The sequence below is a fragment of the Petaurus breviceps genome, unplaced genomic scaffold (assembly GCF_028583685.1).
Source record: "Petaurus breviceps papuanus isolate PSGF00001 unplaced genomic scaffold, PetGlider_PUasm1.0 138, whole genome shotgun sequence".
Lineage (NCBI taxonomy): Eukaryota > Metazoa > Chordata > Mammalia > Diprotodontia > Petauridae > Petaurus > Petaurus breviceps.
Genome location: NW_027185694.1, coordinates 2783314 through 2806956, shown reverse-complemented (window position 1 = coordinate 2806956; position 23643 = coordinate 2783314). Strand labels below are relative to the sequence as shown.

Below are 23643 nucleotides of genomic sequence, written 5' to 3'. Positions count from 1 at the left end.
AGTATTCTGTGTTTTTTGGCTGCTTTTCACTGATGTACATAAACAAATGCAAAATTCCGGTTATGCTCAAATTGTTCCCTGATACGTCAATCGTGTTGAAATAAATTCGTGTTTTTCAGCAAAACTGACTATGTGGGGAAAAAAAGAAACACTCAATCAGACAAACACTAAGCAACACTATTGGAAAACCATCTCCACCTCCCTTTACCCTTAGAATGGTGTTTTAAGGTTGCCTCATTATAGCCTCAAAAAATAATATTTTCACAGGTTTGCAAAGCATTTTACATGCATTAACTTATTTGAGCTTCACAACAACCCTTTGAGATAAATGCTATTATCTTCATTTTACAGATGTTCTAGAAAAAGAGGCACAGACAAGTTAAGTGACTAACCCAGGGTCACAAAGATAGGAGGTATCTGAGGCAAGATTCATACTGACTTCTTTCCAACTTCAAATCCTAGACTCTAACCATTGCACCATCTAACTGCTTCAGCATTGAGAGGCTCATCCTCCCAATCTTAAAGATGAAGGAATATAAGGCTCAGAGAGATTAAATCATTTGCCCAGGATCACAACGAATAAATTTTAGATCTAGGATTTGAATTTAGGTCCAGAAATCCTTCTACTATACCATGTGGCCTCAACAAACTTTAAACTTTTCTTCATGAGTCTGAACTGCCTCTAAGAATAGTAATTATTGTGCTGTAATGTATCTAGTGACCACTAGGTGGCGCAGTGGACTTAGAATCCTAAAGACATCTTCACAAGTTCAAATCCAGCCTCAGACACTTACTAGCTACCGTGTTTCCCCGATAATAAGACACTGTCTTATTAATTTTTTTGGACAGAAAAACACCAGAGGGCTTATTTTCAGGGGAGGGCTTATTTTAATGAACATTGACAGCAATTTTAATAAATAGGTAAATGTGAACAAAAAAATGTACCAGCAAGCAAATCACTGGGGAAGAACAGGATGACGCGCTCACTGCTGCAGCTCTGATTGGATGCAGCTTGGAGCGCGGCGTGCGTTTCACGGCGGGGGGGCGGTGCATACAGAGGGTACCATAATGTAGCGTGTAGCGCAGGGGATCACCTTCACTACAGTAGCAATCTCAATAGGGCTTATTTTCGGGGGAGGGCTTATTTTAGAGGAATCTTACACAGTAAGGGGAGGGCTTATTTTCGGGATAGGTCTTATTATCGGGGAAACACGGTATGTGATCCTGTGGAAGTCACTTGGGCCCTCTTTGCCTCAGTTGCCTTATCTGTAAAATGAGCTGAAGAAGGTAATGGCAAACCATTCCAGTATTTTTGCCAAGAAAAGCCTAAATGGGGTCACCAAGAGTCAGACACAACTGAAACTACTAAACAATTCTGGTCTTGGATATCAGATCATCCAAACTGCTCAAACATAGCAGTAATGTAGGAATACGTAAGATCTATATATGGGCCTGAGACTCTATGAACTTTAAGGAATACCCTTAGATGACATCTATTTAGCTAATTACAGATAGGGGTTGTGAATGGACCTGTGATTTCTTTGGTATAGGAAACTTCCAATGAGGAAATTCCCTCTACCAATACAGGATTTGTCTCACCTTCCTTGCAACTTATATTGATAGAGAGTTGCCTAGAACACTTACAGGATAAGTGACTTGCCCAGGGTCAGAAGACAGACTTGAAGCCAAGACTTCCTAGCTCTCTAGCCACTATGCCTAATTAAGGACCTTGTTTTTTTTTTCCCCCCCCTCAGGAAACCAGAACCGTATTTCTAGGAAAACTAGAACTTTTCCTAGTTCACAACTGTGTTTTTATGGATAAGAGTAATTGTCATATAATTAAGAAATGAGAGTTACTCTTCAAGCACTATGACCTGTTGTGAGGTTATTTAAGGAAATTTTTTTTTTTGAGTTTCAAAGGAAGCACTTTATGCAATGAATAGAGCCCACAAAGCTAGGGGAGAAACAAACTACTTTGTTTTCCAAGATGGTGCCTGGGTTCACAGGTTGTTGAAACTGTGACTTCTCAGATAGCTTCATCATCTCTGCTGTGATCTTTTTCTACCCTTTTCCATCTTCCCATCTGTAGCTAAGGGCCAGCTAACTGCCAAAAAATAGGATGGTCAAGCCCTTCCTTTCCCCTCTCTTTCTAGAATCTTCCTCCTCCTTTTTCAAATCATTCTGCCCTATTAAAGCTGTTGAAATGAGTCAGCAAATGATAAGTCAGAGGCACACCAGTAAATCAAATCGTGCCATTACTGTACATATAAATAGATTATACTTAGGCTATTTTTTTAGTAGTCATTTATTCTGCTTTGTAATCAGATGTAGTAATTAGAACATCTCTTTGATTTCACTGCCATTTTCCTTGCAAATGAAAGTTGGAGTGGGCAGCACACTGGGCCTGCTTTAAAAAATAACTTTGCTTTTTCATCAATAAACATACCCTGGAGAAAAAGACCCTGATCCTGCTAACCAACAAAATACCTCAATATGATGCTGGCTTGCAAGAGTTGAGACCCTCATCATTTCCCATCTGGACTACTGAAAGAGCTTCCTAACTCCTCTCCTCACTTTCAGTCCCTTTCCTCGCCTGCCCATCCATATACTAAAGAGTTGTCAAGAGGCACAGGTCTCACTAAGGTACTCCTCTGCTTTCAAAGCTTTCAATGGTTCCTTCTTAGTGCCAGAGTAAAATAACAATCCTCAGGCTGACGTTTAAAACCCTTCGTGATCTGACTCCAACCTCCCTTCCCTGTTTTATTTCACACTGCACTTTTTTAATCACACTACGATCTTCATAGCCCAAATTTGACACTCCCACTTCTTGTCTTTGGAACAGACTCTCCCTTTTTCCGGAAACAAACTAGCTTCTTTACGGCCCTGTTCTTGACCCTCCCTTCTTCATGCCCTTTTCCCCTTCATTGCATCAGCATTCTCCTGCCTAAACCTCTAGGTGCCACGCCTTAGGGACTTAAGCCACTCAGCTCCTCCTTGGTGCCCTTTGCTATATCTTCATTCAGATTATCTTCATTCAGATACTAACCAAGGGCATTGCCTCAGTCAAACTGAGACCTGCTAAAGACTCAAAAAGGCCAAGACCCCCCACGACATCCTGGGCCACCTCCAGCCATTCTCCAGAGGTGAAAATGAGGCTGGTGACTTTGTACAGCCCTCCCTCCCTTAAATCCAATTCACTTGCCATGTCATGGCATCACCTCCCTGATGTCAAGGTCCTCTTCAAAAACGAAGGACAAGCACCCACAGCAACAACTAACCATGGATATCCCACAGGGCTCAGCACTAGGCCCTCTTCTCTCCTCCCTCTATACTGTTTCATGTGGTGACCTCTTGACTTCCAAGGATCAAATTGTCTTCTATATGCTGATGATTTCCATCCTACCTATCTATCCCTAACCGTTCTGCTAAACTCCAGTCTGACACCTCCAATTGCCTACTGAACATCTCAAACTAAAGCCCATAGATGTGTTAAACTCATCGTCTTAAATTCCCAAACAGATTTTTTTATCCTTCCCTCCAAACCCTTACCTCTTCCTAACGTCTCTACTGTTGTCAAGGACATCACCATTCTCCCACTGACCAAGGTGTCAGCCTCAACTCCTCACTCTTGCTCTTTCTTACTCATATTCAATTTGTTGATAAGTCTTACAGTTATTACCTTCATAGGGTCTCTCGGAAAAAAAAAAAAACAACAACCCTCCTACCTTTTAACACTGCTCCTGCCTTGGTACAGGTCCTCATTGCCTCCTATTTAGACTGTCATAGACACCTTTTAGGTGCTCATCCTGCCACTTTTCAGTTCCTAAAACACAGGTCTGATGTTACCTCCCTCCCCACTCACTAAACACCAGTGCTTTCCTATCATCTCCAGAATCACTTCATCACTTGTCCCCTGGGCCTAACTAGTTTTTTTATACTTTATGCTTCACCTTGAACTCTGATCCAGTGACACTGGCCTCCTACCTGTCCCATGAACAAGAAACTCCAACTCTTAGCAACAGGCTATTCCCCATGCCTGGAATGTTCTCCCTTTTCATTTCTGCCTCCTGGCTTCCTTCAAATCTCACCTTCCCTGACCCTCCTAAATCCTAATGCCTTCCCTCTACTGAGTATTTTTTCTTTATGCTGCATTTAGCTTGTTAGTACACAGTCGTTTTCCAAATGTCCCTGTCATTTGGCTGTAAGCTTCTTAAGAGCAGGGATAATTTTTTTTTTTTTTGCATTTTTTGGTTTCCCCAGCACCTGGAACATAAAATGTTTGTTGATTGACTGAATGACTGGAACTCTGCTTGAGAGTGAGCTATTCTGAGTAGTAACTGCATGCAAATTCACTTAACCCATTACATCTAGCTGGCCCAGACCAGATCATGCTTAGTATTCAACTACCCACAGGAGAGACCTGGTTATTTGTCCTATCTCTATATGACTATCTAACCTCCTCTCCCCCACCCCATCTCTTGTTCTGGGAATCAATATCATCATTGCTTCTAGAAAAGGCATGTCAAAATTAATGCCACTTCCATTCACTATTCCTGTGACTTCCAAAACCTGGTTCCCTTGGCACCACAATCCCATGGATATTGCCTCCCCTTAAAAGAACAAAATTTCCTTGAGGACAGAGACTATCCTGGTTCTGTGTTTCTATCCCCCGTGCCTAGCACTGTGTCTGGAGCATATTGGGCATTGAATAAATGCTTTTTTTTTTTCATTCATTCATCATCTCCATCTTCTGGATACTTATCTTTCTCAAGACTCAACTCAGGAGCCATCTCCCTCAGGAAACTTTTCCCCAGTCCCACCAGTCCTCAGTACTTTCTCCCTCCTAAAATCATTTTGTATCCCCTTAATCTGTGCTGACATTGGATCCTCCAGCAGAGGTGAGGCTCCTTGAGGGCAGGGGCTGTTTGGTTCTAGATATCCCTAGAACCTAACTTGGTGCCTCGCATCTAGTAGGTTGTTAAATATTGGTTGAATAAATCACAAGAGAAGAAAAACAAGGAAATAAATACTTGATGCGTCAAAAATATCTCAATTTGTATTCCAACTGACATTTAGCCTCTCTGAGCTCCAGTTTTATCAGTAATATTTGATAAATAACAAAAGCATCAAGTAAGAAAGTAGAAGTGGAAACACTCGAAAAAATTATGTCACTATATAAGGTATAAGGCAAACTAGGTGGTGCTTGGAATTAGGAAGATTCATCTTCCTCTGTGCAAATCTAGCCTGATATATTTACAAGCAGTGTGACCCTGGAGAAGTCACTTAACTCTATTTGCCTCAGTTTCCATATCTGTAAAATGAGCTGGAGAAGGAAATGGCAAACCATTCCAGTGGCCACCAAGAGTCAAACATGATTGAAGCAACCAAACATCAAAATATAATATAAAATATATTAGTTTCTTCATCTATTCTGGTATAAATGTCAACATCTAGAAGAATCAACACATTCAAGTTTGTGTTTTATTTGACCTGAAAAATGGACTCATGTTAATGGGTCCTCTGAGTCCATGTGATTTTTGGAACCCTGGGAAGAGCTTCACCCAAAGCTCTACCACTTACTCACTGAGGGCTGAAATTCTAGGCACATTTCTTTAGCTGAAGGTTTTCATCTCTATTAATATGTAAATCAGCATGAGATATATTAGCTTCCTAGTGGTTAGAACTCTAAGGTAGAATGCCAGCCCTAGAAGGGAACTTGTTCCTTCTCCCTTTCATTTACAGAGACATTCATTGATGGCTTTTGCTCATTTCTACTATGGGGCTCCTTTTGGAGAAGGGAACAGATGATCAAAGAAGGGCTTAAGATCTCAGCCCTAGTTAGTGTCAGAGTCAGGAGGACAGCTCAGCTTTCTGGATTCTCTGCCTGCTGAGTTTTGGGTGTCTAAATGACAACTGATTCTGATCCCTCATTTTCAGCTGTTAGCAGGAATTTGTGTCTTTTTCTTGAAATGGGTTGTGTTAGGAAGAGACCTTGAGGTCCCTGGATTCCTAAGGGAAATAAATGGAATAATAAATGGAAACTAATTGATTTTAACTGGTTATTGATGATACTGAGGCTATCTCTACTGGTCTACAGGGTGCTAATCGCTAGTTAAATTACACTGGAGAGATGTTAATTGTTAGACTGATGTTGGAGGAAACACATTAGAGATGATATTCCAAAACCTGTAAGAGCTTTCTATCCCTCTAACACAGAGTAGCAGCTGCACGCTGGGGACCCAATATGCTAGTAGGTTCATTGTGGTTAGCTATAATAATAATACTTTATATAGCGATTTATAATTTTTAAAGTGCTTCCACTTGTAGTTTCTTAGACATTGGTATTAGGCAAATATTCCATGTGATATTCTTCAGTTCAGAGTGTCTTACCCACACATGGATTAGCCTGTAAGTTCAAAGCCCTTATAAACTACACATGTATGCTAAAGTGGCCATAGAAGTTAGAATCTAAGGAAGGAAGTCATGGAAATGGCACTGGCACTGGTTTCATAGGATGTATGAGTCAAATCCTGACTTCGCCCTCCTAAATAAGGTTGGACAAGCTATTTAATCTCTTATTTTTCTCCGTTGTAAAATGAGAGGTTTGTACTAGATAACCACCAAGGTCCCTTCTGGCCCAAAAGTTATGGTTCTAAATTGTTTTAATATCCCATCAAACTTGTTACAACAGTATTTTCTTGAGTGACCCCAGCCACGAGTACACATTTCTAGGCTCCAGGGACTACGTGTCTACATACCGGTAGATCACCACAAGATGGCGTGGCCATACAGGGAGTGCCATCTCTTCACTAGCAAGGTTTAAGAATCCATTGACAACCACATTGTAGGCAACCAAATATTTAATAAGATGGTACAATCTTGTTCTGTGTTATTAAAATACAAAACTTTTAAAACTCACACTGACAAATGGATGTCAGAATAAATTCGCTATGGGTACCAGAATACACAGAAACAAACTATACCAAAAGTCTATGAAATGAACATATACATCTGATTTCTGCTTCCCTAATTTATAGTCTCAAATGAGGTGCTCTCAGCTGCACTCACAGCTGTCTTTGAAGGTGCTTCAAAGCTTACAGCTCATCTGGTCCCCACAGTAGTCTTTGAGGCAAAATCTGCTATTCCTGCCTGTTGCTGATCAGTGAGAGAACGTCTGTCTAATAATCATATTTAGACCTTCTCTCATCATCACCAGTTACACCAACTGTGAAGCTGTTTATTCCACCAAGGGAGCAAAAGTTTTGCTTAGAGAGGATGACATTTGTCCAGTCCCTCTTTATCTGGTGCTTTTATTTTTGCCTCGAATCAGAATGAGCAGCTGATCATGAATGGAAGCAAGATGTTGCTCCCCAACATTTCTCATATCCCTTCTTTCCACCAACATAACTACCACCTTAGCTCAGGCCCTCATCACTTCTCCCCCAATATTACCACAGTAGCCTCCTAATTGGCCTCCCTGCCTCCATCTCTCCCTACTTCAGTTCATCCACCCTGTAGATGCAAAAGTGACTTGCCTTATAGCACAGATATAATCATGGCACTCCCCTATTCAGTCAACTTTAGTAGCTTCCTACTGCTTCTAAAATAAAATATAAATTCCTCTATTTAGCTTTGAAAGTTATTCACAACTTGCTCCCAACTACCATCCCAACATTACTGAACATTATTCCTTCTGCATTCATCAAGCCAGTCAGACTATCCTTCTCTCTGTTCTTCACACACAATACACCACGTCCCATCTCCCTTCTCTGGGACTGCACACTGGTTGTTCCCATGCCTAGAATGCATGATTTCCTCATCTCTGCCTCCTTATCTTCCTTAAAACACACATCTTAAGTACCATCTTCTAAAAGAAATCTTTCCTGATGTCCTCGTCTTTCCAAACTATTTCATATTTAACTTCGTATTTATTCACTTCATATTTCATTATCTATATACAGTTCATTATAAATGTACACACATATCTAAACATACACACATATATGTATGTATGTTTTTCTTTCTCAGAACATAAACTCCTTCAAAGTAGGGATCAATTCATTCTTTAGTATGTATCCCTAGTACTTACCATAGTACCTGACACATAATAGGTGCTTAATAAATACTCGATTGGTCTTTAATGGAAACATGATTCTGTTCCTTCCAATATACGTATTTTAATTTGCTTCATATTTCTGGTTTCTGACTTTCCCTTCTACTTTCCCCACAAGGGAGCTGGTTACTTTCAGCTAATGCTTATCATTTTTTTTTCCAAAATCTGTTCCTTTTAAAACCTCTCACAAATGGCAACCTAGCATATTGCAAAGAGCACTCACTAACTAGCTTTACAGCCAGGACATAGAGACATAGATTCAAATCCTGCCTCTTACAGTAACGACTTGTGTGACCTTGGTTTCCTTGCGCCTCTTTAGAGGTTTCCTCTTCTGTATAATAAGTAGTTGCAGAGATCCCTTCCAATTCTAAATGTATGTTACAAATCCTCTGTAAATAACTACAGAATCTATATAGGTAAAAGTTAATCTGCCTACTTGTGGACAGACTAATTTGACTATGCTATTCCCAAAGAACTCTTGATTTTATTTTACTTTATTCTGCTCATTTCACTCTTTATTATTTCATGCAAGTCTTTCCATGGTTTTTTTTTCCCTAAAATCAACCTGCTCATCATTTTTTACAACACAGTAGTATTCCATCACAGTCATATAACACAACTTGTTTAGCCATTCCTCAACTAATGGACATCCCCTCAATTCCTAGTTCTTTGCCACCACAAAGAAAGCTGTTATGAACACTTTAGAATATACACAGTGTTTTTTTTTTCCTTTTTTCCCTTATCACCTTTGGAAAAAAAGACATAATAATAGTATTGCTGGGTCATAAGGTATACACAGTTTTATAAGTCTTTGGGTATACTTCCAAATTGCTCTCCAAAATGGTTGGACCAGTTCACAATCCCACCAACAATATATTGGTGTCCCAATTTTTCCGTATCTCCACCATTTGTCATTTTCCCCTTCTATCATGTTAGTCAATGTGACAATCTGACAGATGTATGGTGGTATCTAAAATTTGTGTAATTTACATTTCTTTCATCAATGATGATTTAGAGTATTTTTAGACTATATCTAGTTTAATTTCTTCAGAAAAAAATGCTTAGAACTCTTGATTTTAAAGTATCTGGGGAACTCAGTCTACGATCATTAGCAGTCAGATTCATAACCCAGTGACAAGAGACAAGGAAATAGCCTTTCTTTCCCATGGAGGGCAGACCTGGAATCACAGACGCCACTTTTGCTTATGGTTAACAGCATCTGTGCAGCAATTTTCCCCAGGAGCACAAACACTCTTCTGGCTGCAGGAGCAGCTGGTCAGACATAATGTCGTCTGGCACCCTGGCACCTTCATTATACAGTAACCCAAAACCAACAAGGCCATTTTTAATTCCATTCCATATCTATTCCCAAGTCTCCTCTGGAAAAAGAAAAGTGGCAACCAGTGAACAAAGATGGTCTTTTCCAGTTATATATCTATATCTATAATGCTCGCTATTATTATTTCTTTTTTTTTTAATTAGGCTCTGATCTCTGCTTGCTTCAAGATACTAGTATTAAAAACTTCAGGATCACTTACAGGGTCTGTTCAGATTCAGTCTGCTGGACTGAGTAGAGACACAAGTTTCATCCCTATTGCATCTCAGAATCCCAGAAAGTCAAGTAATTTTATTTATATATATATATATAATATCATAAATTATATATGATACATTACCTATATCATCATATTGTAAATTATATAATGTACTGTCATATTATATTTCTATATTATATTTATAATGGTATATTGATATAATTCACAATATTTATAAATCTATATTACATATTTATGATATATAACATATATTAATATTTCATTATATATTGATAAAATGTATGTTTATATTATTATAGTTGTTATTATAGCCATCATTTATAAAGCCCTTTGAGATTTGCAGACTACTTTACAAATGTTATCTCACTTGATCCTCACAACAATCCTATAAAATAAATGCTATAATTATCCCTATTTTAGAGATGATGAAACTGGGGCTGAGTGATTTCAATTAAATTTCAATTTAATCAAGTGATTTGCCCAAGATCACACAGCTAATAAGTCTCTGAAACAGAATTCAAATTCATAACATATAATATCTGTTAATAGGCTAGGGACTGGACCTATGATTTTGGCAGTATACAGAACTCCCAGGTGAGGAAAAGTCCCTCTACCAAAGCAAGTCAGCACATTTTCTGCAACTTACAGGCTTAGTGAATCATGTGGAGCATTGAAGGGTTAAGTAACTTGCCCACAGTCACAGAGCTAGCATGGGTCAGAAGTAGGACTTGAACCCAGGCTTTTCTGTTAATAATGTCTACCAATAATATTTAAAATATTTGTATAGTTAATCAAAGATGATCTCCACTAGTACTCTCTTGACTCTTCTACATACAATATTGGCACAAGAGTAAACAAAGTAATTGCACCAGAACTATGAATTCTCAAGATTACATGAGCTTAGTTATTTACCCTCTCTGGGTCTCAGTTTCTCCCTCCATAAAACTAGAGGTTTATGTGAGATGATTCCTTAAGGATTTTCTTAAGGCTCCTTTCAGACCTAATTCCTCTAAGTCTATTTCTAATTGAGCTTCCCTCACAAGCAGGAATGATACTGCTGTTAAGATGTCCTTTCCAACTTATATACAAAGGCAAACCTAACACTTACAGAATGGTGGAATCAAAGGAAAATACACTGGCCCAAATCTTTTGCTGGACAAGGAACGAAAAATTCATTATTTCTGGTTATTAAGCCCTTAAGACTTAAGCAACTCTCAGAGAAATCAGAATTATAACATCCAACCAAGGACTTTTAAAAATGGTTCCCTCCAAATAGAAATAAAATAATAGAAAGAACACTAGACTTGAGAATTAGAAGCCAAGTTTTTATCTTAGTGTGCTGAGTGACTCTGGGTCCATGACTGTACGGGAGTGGAGGGGAAAGTTCAGGGAGACACCACCTTTCCCAATTCATGAAAATATTCATAAGACCAATCAAATCACATAGATAAAATCCAATTAGTACTGCAGAATAAATTACATTTCTTAATTTCTATAAATTAAAGGCTATATTTACCAATTGGCATTCAATCTGGCCCTTCTACATGAAAAACTGAGTAAGTAAAAGAAAAAGGAAAAAAAAGAAAAGATGGAAATATTGAGTCCTTTTAATGACAAACCTACTCACTTCAGGAGCATATGGGGCATGAGGCATCTTGCTAAACATATGGTGTTCCAAATGTAATAGTGCTAAATATTTAATACATGGCAAGCTTTTACCATAAATCACAGCCTCAAAGAGATGTGAGTCAGGCCAACCGCCTGTACTGCTTTAAAGGAAAGGTAAGTCACAGTTTGGTTTCTATTACTCATTTGGCTTTTCATTTTTCACTATTGATTAGCCTTGTACTAAAATGATGCATCACTTCTGTCACAATAAAGTCAACTGGAGAAGCTGAGGAAGAAAACAAGAAAACATAAATTTCTTATTCTTCCTCTGTGTGGTCCTAAAGATGAATGTGCTCTCGTTCTCATTCTCTCTCTCTCTCTCTCTCTCTCTCTCTCTCTCTCTCTCTCCCTTCCTCTCTCTCTCTCATGCTCTCTCTCTCTCTCCCTCCCTCCCACTCTCTCTGTGTCTTTCTCTCTGTCTCTATCTGTGTATGTATATCTGCGTCTCTCCCCTCTCTCACTTTATTTCTCCCCCTTTTCCTCCTCTCCTCTTCCTCTCCTTTATTCTCCCATTCCCAACTCTCCTTCCCCCTTGTTCTCCCTCTTTCTTTCCCTTACTCCCCTTCTCTCTCCTCTCTCTTCCTCTCCCTTTTCCTCTCTCCCTCCCTTACTCTCCTTCTTACTCTCCTTCTCCTTCTTCTTCTCCCTTTCCTCCCCTCTTTCCCCTCTCATCCTCTCTCTCCCCGTATCTCCATTCCTACTTTTTTCTAGAGTAAAGGCTCTTAACCTAGGGTCTATGAACTTGTCCTTTTAAAAAAATGATTTGATAACTGCATTTCAACATAACTGGTTTCCTTTGTAAACCTGTGTATTTTATTTTATGCACTTAAAAACCTTATTCCGAGAAGGGTCCCTATGCTTCACCAGACTGTCAAAGAGGACCAGAACACAGAAAGGGCTGAAATTCCCTGCTCTACAGGCAGAAGGATGTTGCAGATAGGGCACTAGCCTTGGAGTTAGGAAAATGCTGCCTCAAGCACTAGCTGTGAGCCCCTTGTAAAACCATTTGTCCTCTCTGTAAAAGAAGGAAGTTTTGGATTCAATTACCTCCCAAGTCTCTTCTTGGCTGTAACTCTATGCTCCTCAAAGGATTAAAGGGGGTAAATTCCCAAAAATAGATTTGAAAAAAGATGCTATGACCATTTCAAACTTCCCCATTTCCTCACACAATAGCCATGCATGGACTTCATTCAATTTTGTCATTTACTAATCACTAGAGTAAATTCTCTATGAATCAGCCAAACTCAGTATTTTCACTTTAACATTACAAGTGCTCACACAATATTCCAGCTGTTCTGAAAAGTTTTAGGCACTGAGATTCTCCCTTAAATAATCAATTCCTGGTATAACATAAAGCAGGGGTTATTAATGGCTGTATATCATTGATCACTTTGGCAGTCTGGTAAAGCCTGTGTTCCTCACCCCTTCTCAGAATAATGTTTTGAAATGCATAAAATAAAATATATATGGGTACAAAGGAGACCATGAACATTTAGGTAGCACAGTGGATAGAGTGCCAGGTCTGGAGTCAGAAAGCCATACAGCCTCAGACACCTACTGGCCACATGACTGGGCAAACCCTGTTTGCCTCAGTTTCCTCATATGTAAAATAAGCTAAAGAAGGAAATGGCAAACCACCCCAGTTTTTGCCATAAAAACCCTAAAAGAGGTCATGGAGAGTCAAACGCAACTGAAAAGAACTAAACAACAAAAGAAATCAATTATGTTGAAATACATTTATGAATTATTTTAAGTTGACAGGACCTAGGATAATAACCCCTAGTGTAGAGGGACACTGGAACCCACTACCCGTGGACAGCAAAGTTTCACAAAGCACAGCAAACCAACAGACAAATCAGTCTAAAGACTCTATTGCTTATCTAGCCTAAATCTTCCCATTGTCAGGCATGAGGGAAATGAAACAGTTTTGCCTACATACACACTGGTTATAACATTTTTTAAATGGAAATTTAAGAATCATTCCTTGCAAGCTCTTAGCCCACTCACCACACACACAGCATGGGGTGGGCAGGAACAGAAATGGGTCCAGCCCATTGCCAGCTTCAACAGTTCTGTTCCCTATGCAGCAGCTACCATAACATTCTATCCCTTTTGTTTCTTTATCCCCCAGGAACCAACATAGCACCTGGCACATAGTATACATTTGATAAATATTCTTTGATTCATTGTTTGATCCCCTAGAAGTAGATTATTTTTATGTTACTTTTAAAGTAGGGATAAGGCTAGATCTGTGATTTCATCCGTCTAAGAAACTCCTGAGGATCCTCATGGGTACCAATGCAAGTTGACACCTTCTCTGATGCCTTAAAGTCTTAAAGGCAAGCCTCGAGCAGTTGTGTCAAACTCAAATGGAAACAGGGTCCAAGAAACCATGCATATGAATCCCCAATGGGTGGTATACTAACTTAGAAAACCACATGTTCACATTATCTATGTTTGATTGTATTTTTTATTATTTTGTTAGAGATTTCCCAATTGCATTTTAATCTGGCTCAGGTAGCCGCACTTACAAGTGTTGTGGGCCTACATGGGCAGCGTGTTGGACATCTCTTCACTGGAGCCCTAAGAGATTAATAGTTCTGCCCAGGATCACACTGGCATTGTGTCAGAGGCAAAACTTAAACCCAGATCTTCCTGGCTTTGAGGCTGGCTTTCTATTGATTCATTTTTACGGTAACTAAACTGATTACCTGATCTTGTTCCTTCTTTGGAGTGGAGCAGGGAGCATAGAGATGCTTTTCTGTTTAACATTTTGGTGTGGACAAATGCTAAGCAACATGCAACAAAAATATGTCAAAACCAGAATCAGCAAATAAAAGAGCTGCTTTCTCATAAACAAGGAACATTCCCTCCTCAAGGCCTTGAATTTAATGGGTGTTTAATAAATGTTTGCTGAATTTGTGGATTTTCCCTATTACCATAAGGAAGGGCAAAGGAAAGCCTCCCCCAAAGAAATACTGACTTTTGTCCATGGCTATCAGGGTTCATTGCACCCTCTCAGACCCAGGGAGAAATAATCAGGCTGCCTGCTGTCATCTGCAGGAAATGAGATGTTTTCTTGAAAGAATTTATTATCTTGGAAGTTTTGAGAAAAATAGTGGTGTATTACAGTTTGGGGGCTACCTTATGGGAAAGCCTATTCAGATAAGGTATTTACCTACCCGTTGCTTCTCGGGGTCCACATAGCGAATGCCAAAATAATCCTTCTCCAGCAAACTGTAATAGTTGCAGATGTGGTCTATGAGAAACTGACCTTTGGTCTCCCTCTGCAAAGGAAACACACTTATGTTAACAGGCTGACAACAACCCCTTGGACATCATTGCTGTTCTATTCTCCCCGGTGCAATCCTGTCTTTAATCCACTAAAGTATAAGAGAGTACACTATTGTTATACAAGACATCCCCAATTTATAAAGAAACTGTGCTCCCAAAGTTCATCTGTAGGTCCGTTTCTATTGGGAAAATATGTTCTGAGTTACAAAGAAATATGTTGTAAATGATGATTCCTTGGCCAGTCTACAAAAATCTAGGCATGGTGTAAAGGACAGAATGTTACCAGATATGGAATGAGAATGCCTAGTTTCAAATTCTTGCCCTGATACTTAATAGCTATGTGTCTGTGGGCAAGTCATTTTTAACTTGATTCTCATTTGTTGTTTCTTAATTTATTTATTTATTTATTTATTTATTTATTCTTTTTGGACGGAGGAAGGTAGGGCAATTGGGGATAAGTGACTTGCCCAAGGTCGCATGGCTAGTTTTGTGTTAAGTGTCTGAGGCTGGATTTGAATTCAACTACTCCTGACTCCAAGGCCAGTGATCTATTCACTGCAACACCTAGCCATCCCAATTCTCAGTTTTTCTATCTAAAAAAAAAATGCTAATAAAATTATTTCTAGACTGCAAAGTGCCAATACAATCCGATAAGCAATAATTTTTTTTTTCCATTCAATGCTAGGCACAAGGGTGCAAAAATGAAATAAAACTAGGGCCTGCTTTTAAGAATATTTTCTTAGGGGTGGCCAGGTGGCTCAGGGAGTAAGAGCACCGGCTCCAGTGTCAGGATGACCTGGATCAAATCTGGGCTCAGATACTCAGCATCACACCCAGAAATAACTGGCCGTGTAACCTTGAGCAAGTTACTTATCACTGATTGCTTTAAAAAAAAAAAAAGAATACTTTTTTATGTTGGGGAAGGGGAGAAATATAACATGCAAATAGATGAATGAGTATATACATGATTATTTGGGAAGGGAGAAGAATAAGAACAACTGGGGGACTGAAAATCTTCCCCATAAGAGTTAGTGGCACATGACGTGGATCCAGAAGGAAGCTAGGAATTTTAAAAGGGAAGATGAGGAGAGAACACATTCCAGACACGCACAATAATCTGTACAAAGGCACGGATGGGTACTTCTAAAAGTGAGCCACTATTTAAATAATTTGAGCAAAGCAAAAGCATTTATTAAGTGAGTGCTGTGTGCTAAGGATTGTGTTAAGCACTGAGAACACTAGTAGAAAAATCAAGACAGTCCCAGCTAAAAGAGTTAACGCTATAATTAAAGGACATAACACATCTCAGGGTACTTTGGCCTCGGGGCAAATGGAAAGGCCTTTAAGACCTCAGCGTTCCACAAGTGGTGTAGATGGCAAGGCCCATGGGTCCTTAAAGTGTATTATCAGATCAGAAGACCATGCCCATATAATAGCAGCTAAGTAATATGGTAAAGGTTGGTAGTCTTCCATGTCTCCATGGAAGTACAGTTAGTGATTCCTAGCTCATTGAGAAGGTAGTTAGGTGGCACAGTGGATAGACTGCCAGGCCTGGAGTCAGGAAGACTCATCTTCCTAAGTTCACATCTGGTCACAGACACTAACTAGCTGTGTGACCCAGGGCAAGTCCCTTAACCCTGTTTGCCTCAGGCTTCTCATCTGTAAAATAAGCTGGAGAAGCAAATGGCAAATCACTACAGTATCTTTACCAAGAAAATTCCAAAACAAGTCATGAAAAAATGGACATAATTCAACAACAAATACACTTTAGGGACAGTTAGGTGACCAATGGATAGAGTGCAAGCCTGGAGTTAGGAAGACCTATCTTTGTGAATTCAAATCTGGTCGTAGATATTTACTAGCTGTGTGACCCTGGGTAAGTGTGGCACCCATGTGATATTCACAGCACCTGTAATAGCTATAAATATGCTGGAATAATTCTAAATTGCAAAATATAACAGACTCTCCATGTGTAATACAGAATTAAAACATTTATTCAAACACGAGAAAGCCAAATCCCAACACAAAAAAGCCAAATCCATCATAACAACAAAGAAATCTATACACAATAACAAGGGGGGGGGGTGCCATCCCTAAGCATTCCCCCTGCTAGGTACTTCCCACAAATGAACACTCACAGCTCGCTGCCAGCTTCCTCTCTCTCTCAGCTTTAACTGCTATGACCAACTTCTTCTCAGCTCTCCTTCACACTTCCTGCTCTACCTGTTCAGCAAACTCCTTCCACCATGGTCTCAAGTGACTCAGGCTTCCATGTGACTCAAGCGGGTCATATGGACCTATTAATGAACGGGAAAGATCTTCCCATTAAGCAAAGCAAGTCACTTAACCCTTTTGCCTCAGTTCCTCATCTTTAAAATGAAATTTCTTTAAAAAGAAATGGCAAACCACTCCAGTATCTTTGCCAAGAAAACTCCACACAGGGTCATGAAGAGTTGGACATGACTGAAACGACTGAACAAGAACTCGTTTAACCTACATAACCTGAATTTATAGCCAAGGTAATACTAAACCGATCTCTTGGTGTTGGGAGAAATGGGACATACAACATAGGAAGAGGAAGAAGAAATGGATTTGCTCCCTCTTTCCAAAGAATAGGGCTAACCTTCAGCATCTTTAGTTTTCACTCACCTCATTTTCAACCTCATTTTCCAATCTCTGGATGCCCTTCATCTCAGGTCAAATCCTAAGATAGTGTGTGACTGTTGGGGAGTGGGAAGAATCCTAGAATGGTTACCATTTTCCTGTGTGATGCTGTTGAATCACGGGCATTAAAGATTTCACTCCTAGTCAAGTCTAGAACCCAGTAATACCATAAGCTTTTAACACTGCTCAAAGGATAGGGAATTCATTAGTACACACACTAGGGGAGAAACCAACATCTTTGTCTGTGTAAAGCTCTAGTTTTCTCCAAAAGTCTCACATTGAGACATTTAATCAGGCTGTAGTTTACTCTCCTCCCAGGAAAATGCCAGGTAATTAGTTTTACTTAGGAGAGACCAAAAAAAAACTAAAATGAATTTTAAAATTTCAATTCCCATCAATGCTTTCTTCAAAAAAAAAATATATCCGGGAGGTTCAAGTGACATCAGCATTTGACAGCAGCTAAATCCAGAGACCAAAAGAATAATCAATGAATTTACTAGCTTTTATAGATTTACTCTGTAATCTATTCATCTCAGCCAGCTCCCTGCACATTCAAATCACCAAGCATAGCATTTGAGTTCATTAGAGAATTAACAGGTTCTGTAGGCAACTGTGGGCTGGAAAGCATGACAACAAAGCTCCCTTTTTTTAACAGTCACTACACAGCACTAAACCTGCCATGCTGAAAAGATGTGGGTGAATTTAAAAAGTTAAAATAGCAAGGAACAGAGCAGACTTGAATTCTGCACAAAGACAGCATGAGTAAAGGCAGCTGCCAGTGGGCTTTCTTCTGACCAATAGCCATTCTTTGAAGTAGAGCAAATCATTGGGGCTGACTCAGTGTGACTGAAAGCATGGCTAGTACATAAGTTCCTTGAAGGCAGAGAATTTCTTTTACCTCTTTTTGCATCCCCAGTGCTTAACATAGTACCTGGCACATAGTAGGCCTTGAATAAATGTTTATTGATTGATTAATTAGATGTCCCCACATAAACACAAACCAGGGAAATGTCCACCCATGGTGGCAGGGTTTATTTTTCCCATACTGGAACAATACAAAAACTCCACCTGATCCCATGTGAATGTGGAAATTTCCTATTTGCCAAATATTCTTCCTGGGGCTCAGAGATCCCTCCAGACTACCAGCCGTTTACAACACTGAGCACATAGCTGAAACTTTCTCTTTCAAAGACTGCATCACTGTTTGCAGTTTTTTCTCAGTACTTTTTTTTTTTTGCTTTTTGGAGCAGTGAGGGTAGGTCAATCGGGGTTAAGGGACTTGCCCAAGGTCACACGGTTAGTAAGTGTTAAGTGTCTGAGGCCAAATTTGAACTCAGGTCCCCCTGATTCTAGAGCCAGTGCTCAATACACTGTGCCACCTAGCTGCCCCTCCCAGTACTTTTCTAGCTCTTCTGGCACCTTTAATCCTATCGTTCTACTCTATTTCTGTCTGCCAAGGGAATCTGAGTTCATACCACTGTATAAAAATCAAGAAATAAATCCATGGTCTATTCCAATTTTTGCCATTGATTGATTGGCACAGTGAATAAAGCACTGGATCTAGAGTCAGGAAGTCCTGAGTTCAAACCTTGCCTCAGATAGTTACCTATATGACCCTGGGCAAGTCACTTAACCTGTCTGCCTCAGTTTCCTCATTTGCAAAATGTGGAAAATAATAATAGCCCCTACCTCCCAGGGTTATTGTGGGGATCAAATGAAATATTTTTAAAACACTTTGAAAATCTCAAGATACTATATAAATGTTAATTAGTTATTTTTTCATTATTGCAAAAACCAATATAGAACTCATAGGCTATTTTTTATTGTAGCCATTTGATAGTGAGCTTAATTCTTACACTGAGTAAAAAGCATAAGCTTTCCATCTAAGAGGATTCTGAGGAGCAAAGATAAGATAACCAGATTTGATGGACATAGAAAGAAATGACTGCAGAAGCTAGGGACATAGGAATATTTATCCTGCAGAAGGAAAGAACTGGGGAAGAATGGGTGGAGAGAACTGTCTTCAAATATTTAAAGGATTGCCATGTGGAAGAGGGATCAGATTTTTATCTATGACTCCATATGGCAAAACTGGGGCCACTGAAGGAAATTTATAAAAAGGAGCAAGATTTTGGCTCAATCCAGGAATTTCACAGTAGTCAGAACTATTGGAAAATAGAATATGTTATCTCCTAATGTAGTGATTATACTGTCACTGGAGTTTCTCATAGTATAATGGAAAAAAACTGGATCTGGAGTCAGAAGACATGAGTTTGAATCTCTGTTCTGCTGCTTAATTCCTGTATGACTTTGGGCAAGTCCATTAACCTCTCTGGGCTCTGTTTCCTCAGCTACAAAATAAGGGGGTTGGACTAAGTTACCTTTAAGTTTCCTTCCAGCTCTAACCCTAAATGCAATTTCTTCATGACTCACAACTCCTTCAACCCATGTTTTCCATGAGTTGGAAATATATATATATTTTTTTATATAAATAAAAATATTTTAAAATATTTTATATTATATAAAAATATTATATATAATATAAAAATATTTTAAAATAAATATATTTATTTTAAAATAATTTTTTTTATTTTTTTAAATTAAATAAATTTAATTTAATTTAAATTAAATATTTTTAAAATAAATTTATTTTAAAATATATAAATTTAAAAATAAATACTTTAATGTCATCAAGGCTCATTACAGAGTCTCCTTTAGAAAACCCACAACCATTCAGTCAAAAGAGAGGTCTGACAATTCACGCAGGAAAAACAAAATGGAGGGAAAATGCCCATATGCCAACTATGACATGATGTTGAATAGCAAGTCCATTGAGTGACTTCATAAATACATGTACACATCATATAAACTATGAACCTACATATGCACAGCAAAAACTAAGATCAAGACCCACAACTGAAAAGAGAGAAGAATTAAGACTGGGTTGCATATGGAAAACTAAACAATGCTTATAATAATCAAAAGCTGCTTTCTGACACCAAAATCCATATTTTTTTCAAGTCTACTAAAAATTAAAATATTCTGGAAATGCCATGTGGTTGGGAATCATGGAAAAGCACAGCAAGAGCTTCAAAAAACCAGGACCACAGATGATCCAATGGGTAGAAGTAGAATGTAACATTATTTCTAATAATGACTTGGGCTCATTATGGTCATATGTTATGATATAGAAACTGTGACTGGAAATGCTGGGCCAGTCACATATATAAGTAAGAAGGAAGGGTAACAGGTAAAAAGTCTTAGTAATGTACTGGTATCTGTATAAAGATAAAGAAGATTTTCAATACATTGGTCATTCTTCAATAAGGATTTATAGGAGGAAATCGACAAGAATACAACCGACCAAAAGGATCATTTGATCCTCACAACATCCCTGTTTTAGGTGGGCAGCCTAACAGAGGAAAAAGGAAGGCTCACACAGTTAGCAAGCATCTGAGGCTAAATTCGAACTCAGATCCTCCTGACTCCAAGTCCAGCATTTTAGCCATGGCATCATTTAGTTGCCTCTAATCCACAAAGCCCAGATAACCTATACAAACAAAAGGCTGTGTGGGTACTCAATAATTTTTTAAGAATTAAAAACAACAAAAAGGGATCCCAAAAACGAAAAATGTAAGAACTGCTTCAGTGAACCATGCAAACATCACCAGTCAATCATAGTGTCTATTTTCTCTTATCCCAGGAAATAACCAATTACAGAGCACCAGGTCTTCAACTTTCCTCAGCTATCAGTTAATAAACAATAAGCATTTATTAAACAATTACTATATGCCAGCCAGACTGCTAGGTCGCTGTGGTTAAAATTACATACAATAAATTAAATAATTCCCTTTCTTTTGTATTTTCTCTCTCTGTCTCTTTCTCTGTCTCTCTCTCTGTCTCTCTTTCTCTGTCTCTCTGTCTCTCTGTCTCTCTCTCTCTCTCTGTCTCTCTCTCTCTCTCTCTCTCTCTGTCTCTCTCTCTGTCTCTCTATTCCTCTCTCTCTCCCCCTCTCTCTATCTCTGTCTCTCTCTGTCTCTGTCTCTCTCCCTCTCCCTCCCTCCCTCCTTTCCTCTCTCCCCCCCTTCTTTCTACTTCTTAAGACTGAAGAAGCCTAGCCACCAGATAACAAAGGCTTTACTGCACTTGAGGAGTTATTAATGCATTTTGCAGTTTCAAAGATGCCTTATCTCTATTTTGTACTTCTCCAGCAGGTATATTCAAATTAAAATGTTAAACACACAGTCATGCCCACATGAACATTAAAATGAGAAAGTCACAGAGTACTTCATCTCCCTTGAGCATAAAAGACACTTCTTTAGGTATCTTCAGCAAACACAACTCCAACTTCCAAAATATTTTGGTTTAAAATAGAAAATGATAAAAATAGTAACAAGTGAAGTCATAAGGACCTCAGTAGTCATCCTGTCCAAGTAAGATCTGTAGGAAACTCTTTTTCTCACCAGTGGGGAGTTTGATTATCAAGTAGCAGCAAATTCTACAAGCATTGCCTCCATATTCCCCTCTGCACCAGCATTAATCTGCACCAGTCTCTAAACCGTGATCTTCGGGGCCAAGCTTCCTGTTCCCTCCCCACAATGCCTGGTTCTGAGTAACCTAAATAAGAATCCTATGAAAACCTACTGGACTTTACCAGTTTGAGGGTTCTCTTCCATTAAGCACCCAAAAGGTGATCTGTTTCCAGTGATTCTGACCACCCTTCTCAGTATATTTCCCCTTAATATTTTCTCTCTGCTAACTCCCCTCTTGTACCCTGCGTTCTGTCTCGGGGTTTCCTTCCTTATACTGCACCTTGGAATCTCAAACTTCATTAAGACCGACAAATACATAAAGGTGTTCATTTCATCTCTTTGAAAGCCCTATGGTTGTGTTAGAAGCTAAGAAAAGGGAGACACTTTGTTAACAACTCTTACCTTTTGGATAGTTGAGAAGGTCTTACGTAAAGTGCCTATACAATCCAGCCATCTTTTTATGAAATAGTACCTCAATCATCCTTAATGGAAACTCTATGGCCAAGTTTACTATACTTGCTTCCCCAGAAAACTTTTTCCAACTGGAAAATCAAATCATTTTGAGCAAGCATTAAGTTCTGGATTAGACTTGTATCTCATAAAAGCACCATCATCTCTCTTCCATTCCTGATGTTGTTTGTCCTTCGTTTTCGAAGAGGACCAATGACATCAGCAGAATGATGTCCTAAAACTTGCAAGTAAATTGGATATAAGTGAGGTATAGCTGTATAAAGTCACCAGCCTCACTCTATCCTCCGGAGTCATTGGACTTCAGTGGCAAGATATATGTCAAGATGACTGGCAATGGTCTAGAATGCAGTGGGAGACCTTGGTCTTTTAAGCTAAGGTCTTTCCCAGGTCTCAGTTTGTCTGAGGCAACAACCATTCAGCAATTAAAGCTAGGTAAGTTGCCAAAACTGTTAAAGGGTGACAGACTTTGCACAAATCTCCTAAACTTTTTGAGCCTCAGTTTCACAGAAAATGAATGGATTGGAAAAGATGATTTCTAAAGTCTCTTACAGCTCTAAATCTATGCTTCTATACCCTACAAATAGGAAAATACTGAGCATATGAAAGTTGGAATGGACATTGATTCTAATGATTCTGCACTCAAAAGTGGATACATGGGGATAATATGTAATTATATAAATATGTGTGTGGAACTGAATTGAATGTGAAGGAAAGAATGAAATATTCTTAGAAGTAACAAGAGAAAGATTCCTCAGGTAGCCAAGACATATGGTCAGGGGCTAAGTGCTATGAAGGTGCAAGATTGGCATTTCCTTTTATCTTGCCCTGGATAAAACACCAGTAAGTATTCTAAATACCTTCTATTTTTTTTTAAATCAATGAAAATCCACCTTTTCTCTCTCCCCCCCTCCCTCCCAGTCTCAAGAAAGAAAGAAAGAAGAACAAAGCCTTGTTATAAACACACAAAGTAGAACAAAAGGAATTCTCACACTGGCCATGTCTCAATGAAATAAGTCTCAATTAGCACTCTGAGTTCATAACTTCTTTGTTAGAAAGTGGAAAGAGGTTTCATCATCATTATTCCAGAATGACAACAAGAATTTATTCAGCGGGGCGGCCAGGTGGCTCAGCGAGTAAGAGCATTGGCTCCAGTGTCGGGATGACCTGGATCAAATCCGGGCTCAGATACTCAGCACCACACCCAGAAATAATAACGGGCCGTGTAACCTTGAGCAAGTTCCTTAACCCCGATTGATTTAAAAAAATAAAATAAAAAGAATTTATTCCGCATTTACTACATACTAGGCCCTGGGGCAAAAAATACAATGAACAAAACAATCTCAAC

The 23643-nt window shown here is 39.0% G+C and overlaps 1 protein-coding gene across 1 annotated transcript in view; it reads right to left on the bottom strand.

The window, feature by feature from the left end:
* FRMD3 (FERM domain containing 3) overlaps positions 1-23643 on the bottom strand; it is a 348473-nt gene that overhangs the window by 160195 nt on the left and 164635 nt on the right. Inside the window, exon 2 of the mRNA XM_069105383.1 lies at positions 14520-14624. Within this exon, the coding sequence (XP_068961484.1) occupies positions 14520-14624 (105 nt within the window). The remainder of the gene's footprint in view (positions 1-14519; positions 14625-23643) is intronic.